General features: G+C 40.3%; 1 protein-coding gene across 3 annotated transcripts; it reads right to left on the bottom strand.

Annotated features, from left to right (window-relative positions):
- Window positions 1-4049: 4049 nt before the first annotated feature.
- Cep20 (centrosomal protein 20) lies at window positions 4050-19533 on the bottom strand. Of its 3 annotated transcripts, none has more exons than XM_055597783.1 (5): window positions 19393-19529; window positions 15912-16109; window positions 13782-13866; window positions 7096-7229; window positions 4050-4997 (listed from the first exon to the last, which is right to left on the bottom strand). In XM_055597783.1, the coding sequence occupies exons 1-5, from the start codon at window positions 19418-19420 to the stop codon at window positions 4918-4920; spliced, it is 525 nt and encodes a 174-aa protein (XP_055453758.1). In that variant the 5' UTR covers window positions 19421-19529; the 3' UTR covers window positions 4050-4917. The 3 variants fall into 3 exon arrangements, with proteins under 3 accessions (XP_055453758.1, XP_055453759.1, XP_055453761.1); XM_055597784.1 differs by having other exon boundaries at window positions 4925-4997; window positions 7096-7206; window positions 19393-19533; XM_055597786.1 differs by lacking the exons at window positions 4050-4997; window positions 7096-7229 and having other exon boundaries at window positions 13778-13866; window positions 19393-19533.
- Between the last annotated feature and the right edge of the window lie 251 nt (window positions 19534-19784).

Here is a 19784-nt window from a genome sequence, read left to right as displayed (position 1 = left end):
TGCGTGTGTGTGTGTGTGTGTGTGTGTGTGTGTATAATTATTTATTTATTGAGACAAGGCTTCACTACATAGCCCCCTGGCTGGCCTGGAATTTGCTATGTAACACCAGGCAGGCCTCAAACTCTGAAATCTGCCTCCAAAGTGCTGGGACAAAAAATGTATGCCACCACACTCACAATTTCACTTTTTGAGACAATGTCCTTCACTGAACCCAGAGCTCACCAAATTGGCTAGACTAATTGGCTAACAAGGCTCAAGGATCATCCTGTTGCCACCTCCCTAGCATTACAGTAACAGAAACCTGTAGCTGTGCCCAATTTCTTATGTAGGTGCTGGGGATCTGGGGATCTGAACTCAGGTCCTCATGCTTGTATAACAAGCACTTTTCTCTGACTGAGCCACCTCCAGGAAGTTTGATCTCATTTTTATCTGATGTATTCCATGTAGACCATGGTCCTCATATGGTGGTTGCCATAATATCAAATGCCAACTGTCTGGGAAGCAGTGTCCCAGGATGCCTCTAAAGGCACAGTCTGAACTGTCAGTCCTCCAGACACTTGGCTTTTTGCTAAAGGAACAACTGAGTTTACATAATTAGCCAGGCATGCAAGTCATATACAAACATGTTCTTGCACATAATTATAAAACTAGGGGTTGGGGATTTAGCTCAGTGGTAGAGTGCTTGCCTAGCAAGTGCAAGGCCCTGGGTTCGGTCCTCAGCTCTGGGAAAAAAAACAAAACAAAACAAAACAAAACAATCTGTTTATTCTACACAAACATATACACTAGGCTTAAATTTATGATCTTCAGAAGCCAGTCCTGGGTTTGACAGGCATTTTTTTGTTTGACCATGTTTTGAATAATTAAGTCTCCTATAGCCATTTGGTTCTATTTCCATCCTGTTTGTGTGAATTCAAGTTTTCCCATAAACTTCTTTTGTGTTTGTAGAAGGTAACTTGTCCCCTCAAGAAACTCACAATGAGGTATCAATAATGTTTCTGAACATAGTCTGATGTGTCTTCTGGGCTTGTGTCTTCTTGAACACACCTGTTTTTCCTTTCTTAGGAGTTTTAAATGTCCCAGCTTAGCCAGGCAGGGTTTAATCACAGCACTTTAGAAGGCAGAGCTACAGATTTTAGGCCATCCTGGTCTACATGGTGACACTGTCTTGAAAAGAAATGTTCTAGCCTGCAAACCTTTTTAAGAAGCCACAGGGAATAAATCAGCTGATAGTATTCATAAATCTCACATGAATAGACAGCTACAGTAGACTGTCTCAATTCTTTGTTTTGTTGTTGCTTAAGAGATCCTTAGGGTTTCCTTTATTTTTAATTATGTGTATGTATGGGTATAAGCATGTGCAGGTACTCAAAAGAGGTCAGAAGAGGGCATCAGATCCTCGGGAGGAGCAAAAAGTGTTAAGCACTGAGCCATCTTTCCAGCTCTGATTCTTTTTTGGGAAACAGGGTCTGGCTACAGTTGGGGCGGCTTAGAACTACCAATTCTCCTGCCTGAGCCTCCCAAGTACTTGACTAGCTTACAGGCATACTCCACTACAATCTAGCTCTTCCTCGGCTTTTGAGAACAGAAAACCCTTTTTTATTTGGATAAATAAAAAAACAAAAATGGTAACACGTTTTAAAAATAGATGCTTTTCTCTTTTCAAAGAAGCTCTTCAAACGTACCAGGTCCCTCAGGCTGTAGCACACTATGAGGGTAATGGTGCTATCAAGTGCACATATGTTCTAGGCCTGCCTTCACAATCCCCAGCTGCCCTGTAAGGCAGCTCCAGTCATCTCCGTTTCAGGAGGCTTGACTCAGGAATATACAAGGCTGCATACGACAAGTCTGTGTATCTGCCTGACATGCTAACAAATGCTCCAGATGACAACACACTTGTTAAATATTGAACCAGTCACAAGTCCTATTAAAACATTCAGTCTAGAAGAAGGTTATGTTGGCAGTACTCAGCCTATGGAAGAAATGGTGCATGCAATGAAGCATTCAGAAAGTTTCAGGACTGGGGAGATGGCTTAGAGGTTAAGAACACTGGCTGTTCTTGCAGAATACCTGAGTTTAGTTCCCAGCACCCACTTTCCAGAGGATGACATCCTCTCCTGGCCTCTGTGAGCACTGCATCTACACGGTGCCCAGACATATAAGCAGAAAAATTTCATAAAAAAATACAATCTTAAAAATAAAAAAAAAAACCAGTGAATTTGTGAGAAATCATTGGAGATTCATGCAAAAGGAAAATCTTCAAGTCAACACTGAAATAATAATTATTATTATCTAAAGCTGGGGAAACTACAGAATGGAAATTGTAGAAATGTCATTTCAAGACTATAAAACTAAAAGAGTCAACAAAACAGAAGATCCAGCCAGAATTAGAAGCCCCGATTCAGCCAATTCAATACAATAGGTTTTTTGTTTTGTTTTGTTTTGTTTTGTTTTGTTTTGTTTTGTTTTGTTTTGTGCTACTTCTCTATTTAAAAAAGTGCTTCATTACAAAGGCTGAGGCAGGGCCTCTCCTTTGCTTATAGTTTATAAAAGCCAGCAACATGATCAATAATTTTTACACATGGAGATCTAATGTATCTTCTACATCATGCTTTCAAAGTATGAAAAAAGAATATGAACATGATACATTCCAGTTTAAAGGGCTCTAATTTCTAACAGCAGATAGATGCTTCATGCATTCAAGACTTCAATTGTCAGTATATTCAATGACAACCACCTGTGCATCTTCACTGGAAGTAATCAGTTTATGAGGGAAGAGGGTACTTCTGTTCACCCCCACCAACACTGAACTGTGTCCCATGTTCTCTGATAAAACAGGAAAGAAACAAAATCCCAATCTGAAACGGGGTGAGCATTATTCTTGGGCTTGGAGTTGACTAGGACGTATCACGGCAGTGAGCTTAATTGACACACACATTACAGAAGCAGGCACCCTTTATGTGTCAGAATTCTACCCACAGCTTGTCAATGTTAACAGGCTGTTCTTTCCTTTCCTGTACTCTCTAGTATCAGCTTGTTCTCTTTGCTTAAAGTATAGTAAGGATGATCAACAGGAAATATATGCTAAATACATTTATATTTTTACTTTGAATAGAAATGGATTCTTGTAAGACTCGGCAGTTACAGATCTCTTTAACACAACAGGATTTCTAAGAATTTTAGAGTGAAAGGCCATACTCTAACTGCATTAACAATAATTAATTTTCTCAGTTGATCTTTAAGAAGTGAATATGACTGGCTGTTACAACTCAAATTGGTAACATTTCAAGTCACCATCATCGCTGACAGCAGCCCTTAGCTCTCTTCCTGTGGCACACATTGTTAGGCTGTGTCCCCCATGCTGGTTTATCTGAAGATGTTATTTAACTCTTGCCAACTAGGAGCCATTGATGATAACAGGTATGTTCAGAGAAAAAAGCCTATGGCTACACTAGGAAAATCTCCTTGATAAATAGCAAAGTAGCATTTAGAGACAGAACCATAACAGCTCTTATGATTTTCCTATCCCAAGTATAAAAACTCATGCTTACTAAGTCTCTCAGAGTCCACATAAGCAAAGGATGGCACCTCCATAGCTGTCACCACTTGCACAAGGGAGCTTCCACATGGAGCTGACAATGCCTCCATTAAAGTTACTGTGGTACTCTTCCAAAGGCTACCCCATCATGCTTAACATAAAGTAAACTCTTTGTTTTACTTAAAGCAAAATTAAAATAATTATTTCCACTTTTACCTTTTAATTAAATCCCCTAGTAGGAGAGATGGCTCAGAGGATTAAGAGCACCAGCAGCTCTTCCAGAGGTCCTAAGTTCAATTCCCAGCAAGCAAATGGTGGCTCATGACCATCTATAATGGTGCCCTCTTCTGGCCTGCAGGCATACATGCAGGCAGAACAATGTATCTTAAACAAACAAAAAAAACTCCTAGTAGAAGCCGACCTATTCTTGGGAAAAGAGCATTGTTATCTAGTTTAAAGATCAACACTAGACTAATGTTTCATTAATATTATAAAGACCATGGCCAAGCAATTTGGGAAGGGAGAGGGTTTATTTCAGTTTGCAGTTCCATATCACAGACCATTACTGACAGAAGTCAGGGCAGGAGCTAATGCAGAGGCCACAGAGGAGTGCTACTTACTGACTTGCTCCCCATGGCTTGCTCAGCCTCCTTTCTTACTGAACTCAGGGCCACCTGCCCAAGGGTGACACCACCCACAATGGGTAAGACCCTCCCACATCAATCATTAAGTAAGAAAAAGTACTACAGGCTTGCTCATAAGCCAATCTGATGGAAGGATTTTTCTCAACTGAAAGGCCCTCTTCCCAAATGACTCTAGCTGTGTCAAGTTGACAAAAAACTAGCCAGGGCAGACAGTAATTCAGATATTTTTTAGAATCAAACTTTATAGGAATAAGTTCTGGTTTTAATACCACTTTGGATATTATTTTCAAAACATGAATGACTTTTCCCACAGGTCCATATAATTTTTGCTGAAGAAGTTTAATGAACAGAGCATATGGAAGCCCTGTACTTGTGGGGGGGTTTTTTGTTTCTGTTTTTTCAGAGCTAGGAGTGAACCAGGACTTTGCATGTGTGCTTTACTGGAGGCACATCTACAGCCCTTAGCTGGCCTTAAAAAAAAGTACAAAGTATTAAAAAGCCCTTTCAGTTTTCACAAACTTAAGAACTTTAAAAATGCATCCTGAAAACAATATATTTCCCCCCAGTGGCATCCAGGAAGCTACATGACAGATAGCTTTTCACAGATGCAGTAAAACATGAATAGCTGAATGTTTGTAGAACCTCAAATGCTTACAAAGTGGTGGTCTAATTGATGGTATTGGGAATAATAAGTTAGTTACTCCATACACAGCTGAGGTCAGAGAGCCTGGTGCATCATCTACTGACTGCCTGTGCAGCAGCATGAAGCTCTTCAGTCCTGGTGCCTGGCCCCATGTCCTTCCTCAGGTGGTTACCTAGAGAAAATACACAAAACAGGCAAACAATCAAGTATTTTATGAACTTTTCTTATAACATGGATTGACTTGTGGGCCCTGGCAGGTATCCATATAGAACTCAGAGAACAACTTGAGGAAATCGGGTCTCTCCTACCATGTGTATCCCAGGGATTGACCTCAGGTAATTAGGTTTGGCAACAAACCTGCTGAGCTATCCTGTTGGCTCTACTTTGTGAGTTCTCATTTCTTAAATGTCACTGAGGAAATCATAAATATTTAATATTAAAAAACTAACTGTAAAAATTCAAGTGTTTCTTTATTTGGAGGGTAGAGAAGCAACAGGGTCTCACTATGTAGCCCAGGCTGGCTTTCTGCCTCAGCTTGAGAGGCAATGTCACTGGCTTCCACCACATGCCCAGCTTAACTTTCTTTTTTTTTATCTCTGAGTAATTCTCAGTGCAAGCCACTCTCTCAGATATAAGGAATTGACTCAGGAGGAAGCAAGTATGCAATCTGCTTTGTAGAACCACCCAAAACAATAACTGCCTGCTAGCTGAGCCCTCATGTGGAACATAAAAAAAGGGAGGAAAGTTTCTATCTTCCTATTAAAATTGTAACACTATCCAGGAAATTGTGGAAAGTGCTTTTAAAATCTGCAAGATGGCTCAGTGAGTAAAGATGCTTGCCACAAAGGCCAGATAGCTGTTCCATAAGCACACTGCAAGGTAACACAGGTTCAGATTTCTAACGTTCAGATTCTTAAACACGCAGAATTAGTCCCGAATGACTAATAACAGGCCAAAAGGAGCACCTTCAATGAAAGACAGGAGATCTGAGGAGTTAGAATGGGCAGAGTAGAGAAGGTTAACAGGAACTGTATATTACTTGAGACTTTCAGAGGTTTTACATGTATTGGCATGATTAGTGGGTTAGTATTCTGACCTAGTGTCAGAGCCTTAGTGATTTCTGGCTCCTACACTCATACTCCGGCTGCGTCTGAATAGAGGCCTTGTGTTGAACCTTGGCCTGCACTGAGTCGATTTCTCCCAGTATTGGCTCTCTAGGAAGTTAGTAAAAATGATTGTCCAAACCTAGTCAGCTCAGCATCCCAACAGACAGAGAATAAAACCAGTCAAGTCATATATAACCTGATGGCTTATCCTGATTCCCAAGTATGTCACTTTCAGAAGGTAAGGGGCAGTGAGTCACTCAAAAGGGGCAGCACTGGTCATAGCAGCTTAGAAAAACTTCATAGAGCAATTTGCATTGTGGGCATTCCTTAAGAATTAACTTCAAATCCCACATCAGCTGCCTGAACCCTTCTTGTAACCATTCTTCTGAGAAAGAGTGCCAACTCTACTACATGGGAAAATACCCAGCTTCCACTCAGTTCAAACAATCAAACTTAGGACCTGCTGCCAACATGATCAAATCAACCAAAAGCTCAATTCACTTTATTACTTCTATTTTATTTATTTACTAATTTCAGCTTTGTTTTATTTTTGGAGACAGGATCTCACTCTGTAGGCCCGACTGGCCTTGAACTGAAGATGTTCTTGCCTCAGTCTTCACGGCCTCAATTACAAGCCTGAGCCATCATGCTTTGCTCTGAAAGCTCATTTTAAAGTAAGCATTCTGAACAGGGAATGGCTGCTTGTGCATCCAATCCTGGTACTCAAGAGGCTGAGGAAAGAAGATTGAAGCAAGCTTAAGGCCAGCCTGAATGAGAGTGCGAGCTTGTCTCAAAAGCATTTTAAAAAAGAAGCTGTTATCTGTAGGTAACTGTCTGTGGTAGATGAAAATGTAATGGCGTACAGACATGGCTTATCTGTATAGTAGTAATCTTTCCTTGTATTTTTCAGTCTGAAAAAGGTGATTTCTTGATTTCAAAGAAAACTATACAATGTGGTAAGCCAGGCTGTTCCAAAAACCACACTGATGTGAAAATCAGGGTTTCTTTGGAATTATATCTAAGCACTTTGCCCAGTAAAGATTTTCTTTTCCCAAAGTACTTGGTTTTCTGGATATTAAGCAATACAGGCTAATGCTGGACTAGACAAGCCCCAAAGGAGAACAAACTCAATGAAGCTAAAGAAAGAATGTTGGAAACTCATACCGTTTGGTCTTCTGCTGGGCTTCCAGCTGAGATGCTTGTTTGGAGGTTGGTGTGTTGACTCTGCCAGAAGTACATTCTGGATGCCATCTGGAGGACCACGCAAGAAATGGGCTAAAATTCCATATAATAGAGGACTATTTCAGGAAGAAGGCAAAACCAAAATCAATTCACTTTCTGTAAGTAGGAAAAGCTTAAAACATTCACTTTAAAGGTAAACTCTGACACAGAAACAGCCATCTAACTCACTAGATCAACAAAAGACCCAGCATTATTATCCGAGTGACAAATGTTCACTCTCAATTTAAAAGTATCAATGGGACTAGAGAAATGGCTCAGCAGTTAAGAACTCTTCCAGAAGACTCAGGTTCAATTCCCAGCACCCATAAAGCAACTTACAACTGTCTGTAACTCCAGTTCTAGGGAATCCGATACCCTCACACAGACATACATGCAGGCAAAGCAAAAACAAAAACCTAAAACAAAACAAACAAACAAACAAAAAAAACCCAACACACATAAAAATAAATAATTCCTCAAACGAGAAGAAAAGAAATGTGGATTTACAGGCAGGATAAAAAAAAAAAGAAAGAAAAAGAAAAAAGACATAAACAGAAAAGTATCAATTAACTTGAGTGAGAATTTTTAAATCCTCAGAAAACACACAAACACCATTATAATCATCTAAACTAAAATGAAATTCTAATCAACCCACTGGAAGTCAGCTTGTCAGCTTCAAGCCCTGCCTTCTTGGAACCTAAGATCGGTCAGCATCCACTGTCCTGTCAAGGTTATGACCAGAAAGCATGTAGTTTGTCTTTAAATTCTGATTTGCCAACAGCTAGCTGCAGACCTTGGTTCCTTAGTTTCCTAAAACTCATAAGCATTTCTCTCCTGATAAGGGTGTAAGCAATACCTAGGTCACATGTTTGGTATACTATACACCTGCACACAGTAAATGGCATATGAATTTTGATTACAGGAGAGATGGGTAGTAACTAATATCTAAAAGGCTGTTTTGTATTTCCTGTTACCCATCACCTATGAATGAGAAAACCAGGGCTCAGTAATATACTAGAGTCTCTCAGGGGCAAATAACATTCACACTCATAACCAACTCTAAATGCTTTTTCTTAAAATATGTCTCCCATAGTCCTGTTATGTTAGCCCCTTGACACTGAAAGCTGTGCTACTGATAGCCTAGAAGTGTTCTCTCTTCACTTCCAATCTCACCCCTGAAAATATAAGTAAATGCATTTACTTTTGAGATATCCATCTTTAGCTGGCATAATGGTTCAAAGTATAACATTCCTATTAAAAAAAAAAAAAGTTTAACACACCTGACGCTTAACTGAGCCTCATTCACTTCTACGAATGGGACAAGGTGGTGAGGGACAGTTACTTGCTTTCTTGGATCACTCTCAGCAGGAGGCACAGCCCAAGGACATTCAAGCAGCCCGATAGACAGGCATACATGTGAGGAGCTGAAGTAGTCTGAAGCAGATCTTGTGGCCTCAGTTGAACTTCCAGAAACCTGAAACCTCCTAAGATATCTGAAGCTCAGGTGAACCCAGTTCCCAACACCCCTCACACAGTAAGTTCGGGAGTGATGTATGAGGCAGAAGCACATGATTACTGGGTGTTACAGCAGCTCCTCCAGGGCAAGGAGAGCAGTGCAGGCTCTCAGTGCTAAGGCTCTTAGGAAACTGACTCATGACAGACTCAATGCCTCTGCCCTTTTCAGGCAGCTTTGTTTAAGATTGCTAAAAGCAGCTGGGCATTGGGGCGCATGCCTGTAATCCCAGCAGCACTCAGGGACGCAGAGGCAGACAGATCTCTTTGAGTTCGAGGCCAGACTGGTCTACAAAGCAAGTCCAGAACAGCCAAGGCTACACAGAGAAACTCTGCCTCAAAAAACCAAAACCAAAACAAACAAACAACAAACAAAAAACAAAAAAGATTGTTAGAAGCTTTACTTCTGTCCCATGATAAAATCTGCCTCAGATTTAGAAAATTTTAAGTGTCAGATATCTTAAACTGCTTTAGCTAATACAAAAATAGCATGTTTAACCTGCAAATTCATGGATAGTAAAATTTATTTCTAAAAACAAGTTTTAAAAGGCCCTGTTTAAAAAAAGAAAAGTATAGCTAGGGGTATTGCTCAGTAGGCAAGCACTCACCTAGCATGTGAGTCTGATTTCCAGGGCACTAACCCACCCACCCCACCTCCCATGCATAATTCCGGAAGAACTGCAAGAAGGTCCTTCACTTTCTGGAATAAAGGTCACCACTTTCCTTTTTTAATTTGCTCAGCTGCAGCAAATGTTTGAGAAGTTATCAAATTACCAAGAAAAATCTAATAGCTACTCATTCCCAACACCTGACAAATGCAAACTAATGCCTTCTGCTTGAATGACCCCAGACCTAACTGCTCACCCTTAGCTACAGTAATAGTCTGAATAGTAATGCTCCCCATAGGCTCATATATTTAAATGCTTGGTCATTAGGGAGTGGTGCTTAGGAGTTGTGGCCTTGTTGGAGAAAGTGTGGCCTTGTTGGAAAAATTTTATCACTGTGGGTGGGTTTTGGGGTTTCAAAAGCCCAAGCTAGTCCCAGTGTCTTCTCTCTTCTTGCTGCCTGTGGTTCTGGATGTGTAGCTCTCAGCTACTTTTCCACTACTATGCCTGCCTGTGTGCTGCCATACTTCTCACCATGATGAGAATGAACTAAGCCTCTAAAAGTGTAAGCCAGCTCCAATTAAATTATTTCTTTTATGAGACTTGCTGTGCTCATGGTGTCTCTTTACAGCAATAGAATACTAAGACAGCTACTCTTTTCATACATTTCAAAAACTGTCCAAATTTGCTTAACACTCAAATGTAGTGATTATTGTACCCATGATCACTAGCTCTGCAGAATGGTGAAAATGACTCCTTAAAGATTTCTTTACCAAATAAATCTGGACACACCAAGTTAGATGATAAAGGTTCTTTCGGTAGCAAAATTTCTTAGGGTACATGCTCTGTTCATGCACATCCAAGAGAAAATGTGGTTCAATGGCTTTTGTGAGCATCTCATAGAATATGCATTCTGCAGTCACTCTCTGGGAGTCCTATAGAAAACAGTGTGCTGCCACATCTCCAGTGTTTAAAACAGTGCCCACACTGTAGAAGGTGTCAGATAGGTTTTGGCAAAATTGTAAAATGCTGGAAAACACCTTATTGATACAGGAATAAATAATCCACAACAACACAAGAAGACAATTAAAGGGGATTCTGTGATTCTGCATGGGAAGGAAAGGATGCAGAGAGACAGCTTCCAATAGACACCCTCACATTCTTTATAGATAAAAACCCCTGAGACAAAATACAATACCCCCCAAACAAGAGGAACTAAAGTGTTTGAAAAAGAATGTATATATACAATACAATTCCTTCATATATAGAAGAAAATATACACAGTGTAGGCAAGCAGTCAGCTCATTTTACTCTTTCACGCCTAGTGCTTCAAAGCTTTTCCTTCAGAAGGAGTTCCTCAGCTGCCCAGCACGAAGTTGGAAAGCACTGATGCTCACTGCAGATCAACATCAAAGTGCTATCTGAAGCAGATGCTCATACACATACACACACACTGGTGCACTCTGCAGTTACTTTAATCATTTTATTTATTTAAAATGTAGCATAATAGCCATAATATTCCTTTGTAATCTGTTGTTGTAAATTTAAAAATATTAGACGTGTTGGGCTATAAAAATGTTTATTATTAGCCCTAAGATTATTGTGGTGGTATTATTTAACCTGCTATCACAAATAATAAGACAAAGATACCTGTTAGATTTATAATTGCCTTATAACTGGGCCAGGCAGATATTTTCCTTACATTGTCTCAATATCCTCATCACCCATCTCCCAGCCCCCATCCAATGCCATCTACTTTAATCCTCCTCATCTGGTCTACCTTCCATATACAATCCCATGGTACTTGTACTTGCTTGTTCCTCATCTGGGACTTTTTACACCATTATTGGAGTCCTTCCTCCAGGCCCATGTGATATCTTCTCCAGGCTAACACATTCTTGTATCCTCCCTTTTCCTCTCCTCCTGTCCCGTGATCCTCTCTGTCTCCAAAACCACACCTACTCTATTCTGTCCTGCCTAGGTATAGGCCATTTAATGAAGCAATCAGTTGTAATGTTTTAGGCAAGTTTATACAAACAAGGATAGGTGTATCTGCAGGCAGTAACCAGATCTTGTTATTAGCATTACACCACCTTGCAACAGTAATCTGTTTAAGATTGCTGTTACAACCTTCTGTAGTCATGTCATATCACCACAGATGAAAATATAGAGAAGAAAACATGAAAGTATGAAACTAAGAAATATTTTCTGTTTTCCTTCTACAGGTCTCCTTGATTTTATGGAGATAATCAGTTTTCTTGGCAACTAAAATTCAATGCAGTCAGCACAAACTGTTCATAGCCAAGCACCTGTGGATGGCTTTCTCCCTCCCAGCTCCTGTGGGAACATCCAAACAGGGCCAAGAAGATGAAAGGTAAAGCCATACAAATTGAAGAAGAGAAAGGTCAGGCTTCCAGGAGAGGAAACAGTTGGTTCAAAGGCAAAAAACCATGAAGCTGCAATTAACTGTGTGCCACTGAGAGGTGGGTAGAGCCACTAGAGCCTGAAGCAAAGCTTAGGATTGTGACTTACTCATAAACATCATGGAAATGCATTAAATGTTTCTAAACAATGCAGTAGCTACCTTAGAAAGAAAGAGGACAGGATACAATGAGTTTGAAAAGAATAACTAGAGAAAAACTAGTCAGGCAGATCCTAAGCAATGTAAACAGCATGGCACAGAGCACTGAGAATAAACAGATATCCACAGGCAGAATCAATAGTACTGGTGAAGGACTGACAGAGAAAGATTTGCCTTTAAACAGCCTGTGGACTCTGCCTTAAAACCTGAGCAGCTACAAGAAAAGCGTATGAGGAAGGTATAAATAGGCAAAAATAACACCCTTGTATTTTGGACACACAGCATTTGAGATGCCAGCAGACACATGGGCCCCAACTCGGGAAAATTGTCTGAGCACATTTGCCCCATACAGACCTCCCTAGAGACATAAGAATATGGAAGGTGGTGTGTGAAAAGAAATGAAGGTAGAATACAGAGCGTCCATGATTTAAAGGGGTCAATGAAAAAAGCAAGACTACTACTGAGGAACTCTTACGACTGAAGAACCACAAGAAACACAGGACAGGAAGAAATAAGTCAGTATGAAGAAAAGTCAGTATTACAACATGCTGCAAAAATTCAGACATATATTTGGTGCTAGGGACAGGACAGCACTGAGGGAGAGTTAATTAAATGGCATATATGTGTATACATATATGTAATAGTCTATAATAAAACAAACATAATTATACCATAAAAACAAATGAAAAATTCAGCAAACTTTTAGAGAGAAAACCTGAGTCTTCAAAGAAGTTTTTAGCCAGGAAAAGTTGCTCTGATCTGTGTACTCAGGCACTAGGTACAAACTAATTAATTAATTAGCCAGTTAGGGACTCTATGGAAAACTGTAAGAAGCATTAACCCTGGGGAAAGAACTAAGAAATAATCAGTGTGAATGTAGAAAAGGAACATTTAAGAAGCAGACAGCAGAAGAGAAGGGGATGATAACATGAAAGAGCAGAGGGCAGATACAGCAGGTCTGACAATGAAAGACTATAAAGCAGTAGCGGGATGACAGGAAGCTAATTGGAAAGACCTTTTATTTCTTTTCAGAGAAGAGATTTTAATTTGTTTCTACAGTGAAGAGAAGAAAGCAATGAGGAGGGTTAAATATGAAGAAGAAAACAACTCAAAGAACAAAGCTTTAGAAAGAAGAAAAAAGATCAAGAAGAGTCATCCTTAGAAAGAGGTAAGGTAGGGAGCTGGAGAGAGGCCTCAGAGGTTCAGAGCACTGGCTGTTCTTCTGGAAGATCAGCTTCAACTCCCAGCACCCACCTGGTAGCTTACAACCACCTGTAACTACAGCTCTAAGACCTGTGAGGAAATCAGGCATGTATATAGTTTACAGACATGCATGCAGACAAAACACCCATACACATAAACAAAAATTTTAAGTTTCAAAAAGCCAGGCAGTGGTGGTATATGCCTTTAATCCCAGCACTTAAGAAGCAGAGGTAGGTGGATATCTCTGAGTTTGAAGCCAGCCTGGTCTACAAACAAGTTCCAAGACAGTCAGGGTTACACAGAGAAACCCTGTCTCAAAAAAACCAACCAAACAAAAAACAGTTTAAAAAAAGAAATAAGTGGAGGGCTGAGCCAGAAAGACTGCTCAGGGCATTAGGGTACAGGGCTTCCTGAACATGCTCAAGGCCCTGCACCAATTACCACCACTGAAAGAAACAAATTGGGGAAAAGCCCTCGAAGGAAAGATATGAAAGGGAGGAAGAGGAAAGGAGGAAAGCAGAGTGGTTGGCTATGTTCAGTCCTTTGAAGCCAAAGCAACTTCAGCTGCAGCAAAGATTTATTTGCCCCTGTACTTCTTGGACCACATTTAATGTATAAAATATAGTAAACTTGAGTCAGTTCCTGTTGGAATAAAATGAATCATAGACAGCACAATGCAATTAGATCTGAATATAACATCTGCAAACTTCTTTTTAGAAATGTCTTACATTGAGTTATCCTTTGCTTCTTCAAAGGCATTTAATTCATGGATGAGAAACTGTCTGTCCAATGGAACTGCAGGTTGACCAGATTCTGCAGGGACAAAATTCAAGAAAATATTGAGTGCTCTGTTACCTAAAAGGCAATTTCAATTTTGATAATAACCATACTTCCCAGGTACATACATTTCTCAGATTTTGGGAGTAGCTGACAGCATATAAGACAGCTCCAACTGAATATGATTTCAACATGTATCCATGCAATTAAATGTAGAATTTTATTCTACATTTGATTGCATCTTAACACATACTTACTTTTTATATCCCCAATTTATGATTGGCAATGTTTTCTGCATCTAAACCAACAATACTGGACTTCAGTATGTTTTCTGAGATATCTATAGATTAAACACATGATAATATTAAATAACTCATTTTAAAAAATATAATCATTTAGGGGTGTTGAGATGGGTCAGAGGTTAAGAGCTTTTCCTAAGGGCCTAAGCAATTTCCAGCAACCACATGATGGCTCCCAAACATTTATAAAGGGATCTGATGCCCTCTTTCTGACATGCAAGTGTACATGCAGACAGAGCAACTCATACATTAAAAAGAAAAAAAAATATTTTAGCCATGCCATGGTGTCTCATGCCTTTAATCCCAGCACTTGGGAGGTAAAGGCAGGCAAATTATGAGTTTGAGGCCAGCCTGGTCTACAGAGTGAGTTCTAGGATAGCCAAGGCTATACAGAGAAACCCTATCTTGAAAAAAAAAATTTCATTCAGGGATGGTAATTCTAAAATTAAAAATAATTATTGTATTGTTAAACTGAGTCTAACACTCTAGTCCAGACTAACTTCAAATTCACTATGTGACCTAGACTGGCCTTCAACTTGCAGTGAGTCTTTCTGTCCTTGCTTCCTGAGAGCTGGGACTACACATGTAAGTCACTACCTCCTTGGTGAGAAGGCAAAATGCTAGAGCCACTTGAAAGCAGTGGCAGTTATTACCGGAAAGGAGGTATTAGCTTCCTAGACAATATGCAATCCCATTTTTAGTTATTTATCTACAAAAATAAAATGATATTCACAAAAAAACTTTCATGTAAATGTTTCTAAAGGATTTGGTTCATTGCTACCAGAAAGTATAAACAACCAAAATGCCTCTGAGAACAGAGCACAGCCACAGCATTTCCCTATTCACAGGAGAAAAGTATACATGACTGAACCTCCAATGCTTTTTGTTTGTTTTGTTTTTCGAGACAGGGTTTCTCTGTGTAGCCCTGGTCATCCTGGAACTCACTATGTAAACTAGGCTGGCCTTGAATTCACAGAGAGAGCCCCTGCTTCTAGTGCTGGGATTAAAGGCATGTATCACCAACACCTGGCCCTCCAGTGTATTTTACTAGATGATGTGAGGCAGCAGTAAAAGGCACCTCCTTTAGGCTTCCATTTATATAGTAATCTGGAAAAGGCAAACCTGATGAACAGAAACTCAGTCATCTGTTGGTATACTACCTCATCCCCATACCAGTGCTGGGAATTAAGCTCTGGTCTCACAGTTCAGCAAATATTCTACCACTGAACTACAGCTACAACTCTTTTCTATTTTTTATTTTGAAGCAGTGTCCTCCTGCCTTAGTCCATTAAGATTCTGGGATTATAGGCATGAGCAACCATAACAATCTAAACACCAAAATAGTTCATATGAAACTGAGCACTGTCATTATTTCACCCTAGGGATGCCCAATTCCAAGATACATAGCTGATGGCATTTTCAAATGTTTTTCCCCCCTTCTCTCTCTCTCTCCTTTGGAGTGCTGATGTTATTATACTGCCAGCTATAACAAACTGAGGGAAATAGACAGTGATCTTTAGAAGTCCTTCAATATGACCTTAATATTATTCTTTATGTGCTTAATATCACATGGAGAACCTGCAGTAGAAAGCCCTAGTTCTTAGTTTTACCAACAACATAAAGCTCACCAGAATTTGTTCATGCTGTGACAAGAGCCCTTAGGACGCTAAATGTTCGACTGCAAGACACAGTAATGAAACTACATATTCAGGCTAAATGCTTTGTAAGAGTTAGAAAACGGGGTAAAGCAGATCTTTTCTCCAGTGATGAACAACCACTTACCTGCTATGAGGACAGAGGCTGTGTACTTATAGTTGTTGAATTCCAAATACTCCCTAATTAATTCATTAATTAGTAGGTTTTCATGAGATAACGATGGTCGGGGTTCACAATCATCATCCAGGGCATTGAAAACTTCAGCACGGATCCTTGCTTTTAAATGTCCCAACACTCCCTTTTTTTCTAAGGTGTCCTTTAAAACTGTTAAACATAAAATATAAATGCTTCTATTATAGTCTATATGTTGATAATTCAGGTATATGCTAAATGTTTAAAAGGAGAATGACATAAATACAGCTCTTGATTTAAAGAGACAGGCTGAACAATGACATCAATAGCATAAGCTTTGTTTGTAAAAATTAAATTCCCCATATTACAATGAGCCACTGTCAATATATTTGTGCTAACTCAAATTTACCCATGCTGTATCTTTAGATAGGGACTGTAGCTTGATGGGGAAAAGGGATGAACGGAATTACAGTTACTTATACTCCAATCTCTCACATAGAATTCAGATATTACTAATAGCCTTTAGTCCAGAAAGATGATTATGGAAAACAACTACCCTCCACAAAAGAAGGAATATGTCATTATAATTATTAATGCAGAAAAAGTTTTGAGATCCATAGCTGTTTTTTGGTGTGTTTTTTTTGTTTTGTTTTGAGACAGGGTCGCCTTACTATGTAGCTCTGGCTGTCCTGAGTAATATATATTACTACATATACCAGGCTGGCCTCAAACTCACAGAGCTCTCTAGTGCTACCCAGCTGCATAGTAGCACATTCCTGTAATCCCAGTACTTGGAAGGATAGAAAGTCAGATCAGCTTGGGCCTCATACATACCTGGACTGTAGCAAAAGCTAACTTTAAACTTCCTATGTCAGCTGGGTATAACCCTGAACTTCTGATCCTCCTGCCTCTATCTCACAAGTAGGCTGTGCTGGGATTACAGGTGTATACTACCACCCCCCAATGTCTACATTGCTAGGGACTGAACTCATGCATGATAGGCAAGTTACAATCCTAGCCCAACAGTAGTATTTTGAAATTTCAAGCCTGGCCAGAAACGTAACATGAGATGGCTTAGAACAAGAGCAAAAACAAAAACAAAAACAAAATGCATATTGTTCTTGCAGAGGACCTGTTTGCTTCCTGGAACCTACATGGGCTGCTCACAACCATCAGTAACTCCTGACAGCCCACTTCTGGCCTCCTCAAGTAACTATACTTGTGTACACATATGTATACACACACACACACACACACACACAATCTTAAAAAAAAAAAAAAGAAACATAATGAGACTCTAAGGCACCATACCACTGCTAACTTAAGGAGTATGGATTATGCATACCAAATGTGACATTGTATCTTGAAAAAGTACACTATGACAAACTGTGACAAACATCAGAAACTAAGATAATGGGCTTTACCTATAAGTAGAGATGAGGAACTTGGGCTGAACTGTCACCATCCCTTAACAGTAGTCTGGAACCTTCCTTTATTTGTGGCTAAACGGCAATTCTAGAGAATCAACATAAAGCCTAGACTACAGTAAGAGCTCACTAAATGTTACAAATTTACAATACAGTAGTTTACACTATTGATGAAAACTGTAGTTTAACAGTGCACTTTGCTCTGCCAATGGCAAAAGCATTAATATGCCACAATAATTAAAATCCATAAGACAGCTTATCCATTTAAGTACATAGAGCAAAGTTTCTAAGCTTAAGTAAATACCAACAATCCTTGGCCATGTGATTACAGATATACACTCTTAGACTTTTCATCTCTCTTCTCCCTGACTTTTAAACCATTCCTCCAACCTTTCTGCAGGTATACTAATTGCAGTTGTCACCAATTATACTTTGTAACAAGCCCATAAAAGGAAAGCTTTATCATACTCTTAGAATCATAACACAATTCCTGTTCTCTAGTTCCATCTTTGGAAATTAAAGGAGAGATTCTTTTCTACTGGCAAGCATCCTGTCCCAATTACTCTTAAGTACACACAGTTCAGCCTCAAACTTAGCAGAAAATGAAAAGTATTGAAGCTAGAATTGGAAAATGTAGCATGTCCTTCATGACTTGGTGTTAGATTCTTAATCCATGCCTCAGTTGCATTCTCTGAGGTAATGAACTCTACCTCTCAGAGAAAGATCCAGGTGAGACAGAAGAATGCTTTGAATCAGTAAAAAGCCCATAAAAGATAGGATTCATGGATTAGGAAACATCCTTATGTTTCATATCAAGAAACTGAGAATGCAAAACAAAACACATATGTAAAGGGGCCCCTAAATCTATTGGAGCTACCTCAGGGCTGTCACTTTCTGGATTCTATTATTTTACTTTTTGTAGTTTCATGCTTAGAAGACTGTTACCATAAAAATTTATTCAGAGATCGGTTTGGTCTTAACAGAATTATGATGAAAATCCTATGAAAAGTTTATACAATACATATGTGCTATGTATACCCTACCCCCAGAAGAGCTCCACTGATTCATGTGAAGTCCCTCTTGGGGCCGAGACATGCATGTTTTTGGAATGCTCATCAACAGTGTCCCCAATAAACATGTAAGTTAATGGTTACTAAATCTTAGTCTCCAAGTTACTCTACTTGATCCTCTCCAAATCTCCACTACCACTGGTTTAGTCTCTAAATTCTTTGAAACTCAAAACTGGTTTTATTCATTGGAAAGCAGAATGGCATGGGGGATTAAGACCTGGTGCACTACTGCACCTTATGGGGTTTCCACATCTCTAGCTAAATTATCTTGGGTGAAACTGTCCACCTTTCAGCACATCAATTTCCCAATGTATGAAATGGACACAGGGTTGTTACACGGAATCAAGTAGTTTTCGGATGCGTTGTAAAGTGTCTGATAGGATCACACGCTAAACTTGAACTACAATTATGACTCAAATATTAACTAAATCTAATTAGTTAATTCAGAGTTGACACTATACACGTGTTACTCATGGCTACTCTTCGTTCTTGTAGTACTGAGGACGGAACCCAGAGCCTCCTGCATGAGCCCTGCACATAACCACTTTGGAAAAACTCTTTCGAAGAGCCGCCAGGATGGGTAACTCGGTCTCACGTTTCTCCCAAAAGACAAGGAAGACCTATCTACAGTCGTCCTCCGGACGAGCTAGGCGCGCAAATCGTTGAGTGTCTGTCACCAATCGTCGCTGTGGTGTTGTCACGATCAGCCCTACACTCAGGCCCTAGAGGGCTGTCGGCTCAGCGGGGCTCTGAGAGATATCCAGACGTTCTGAGGGGACGGCAGATTTCAGTCCCTTCTTCCTCCAGCTCCAAGTCTGGCCCTAGCACAGTGCACGCTCAGAGGCCGCCCCCTGCGGGTCCTGCCACCGGAGAACAACCCCGGAAAAGGCCGAGCCGGTGTCCCGAGCGCTCTCCATCCGTCCCATCCCTATCATAGACCTGAAGGCTCGACAGGTCAGCGTCCCTCGACTCACTCACCAGCTTTCAGTTCAGAAACAGTAGCCATTTTTCAACGTCCGCTGGTGCCACGCCTCTGCCGTGCGTAGGCACAGCTATGCGGTGCGGCCTCCAACCAATAGGAGCAATGCTCTCTCAGGCGCAACCGTGTCTGTATCTCCACTCGGATGATTGGCGAGCCACCAAGATACTTCACCAATCAGCGAGTGCGTGAGGCGGGTCATGATGAGAGAGAGAGAGAGAGGAGAGGAGAGAGAGGAGAGAGAGGAGAGAGAGAGGGAGAAGAGAGAGAGAGAGAGAGAGAGAGAGAGAGAGAGAGAGAGAGAGGAGCCATAGCCGAATCAGTTGCAGAACATTGCCTGTGGGCGGTGCTGCAGTCCCAGGTGCATACTTCACCTCAGCTTGGCATGGTG

The sequence above is a fragment of the Psammomys obesus genome, unplaced genomic scaffold (genome assembly GCF_907164565.1).
Source record: "Psammomys obesus unplaced genomic scaffold, mPsaObe1.curated_primary_1811, whole genome shotgun sequence".
Lineage (NCBI taxonomy): Eukaryota > Metazoa > Chordata > Mammalia > Rodentia > Muridae > Psammomys > Psammomys obesus.
The sequence above is the reverse complement of the archived record's forward strand: the minus strand, read 5'-3'. Positions and strand labels throughout refer to the sequence as shown.

Coding starts and splice junctions, on each gene's coding strand:
- Cep20 (XM_055597783.1), bottom strand. CDS start 19,420: ATGGCTACTGTTTCTGAACTGAAAGCTG. Junction 16,110..19,392: donor TGTTTCTGAACTGAAAGCTG/GTGAGTGAGTCG, acceptor TATGTTTAACAG/TTTTAAAGGACACCTTAGAA. Junction 13,867..15,911: donor AGCCTCTGTCCTCATAGCAG/GTAAGTGGTTGT, acceptor TTGTCCCTGCAG/AATCTGGTCAACCTGCAGTT.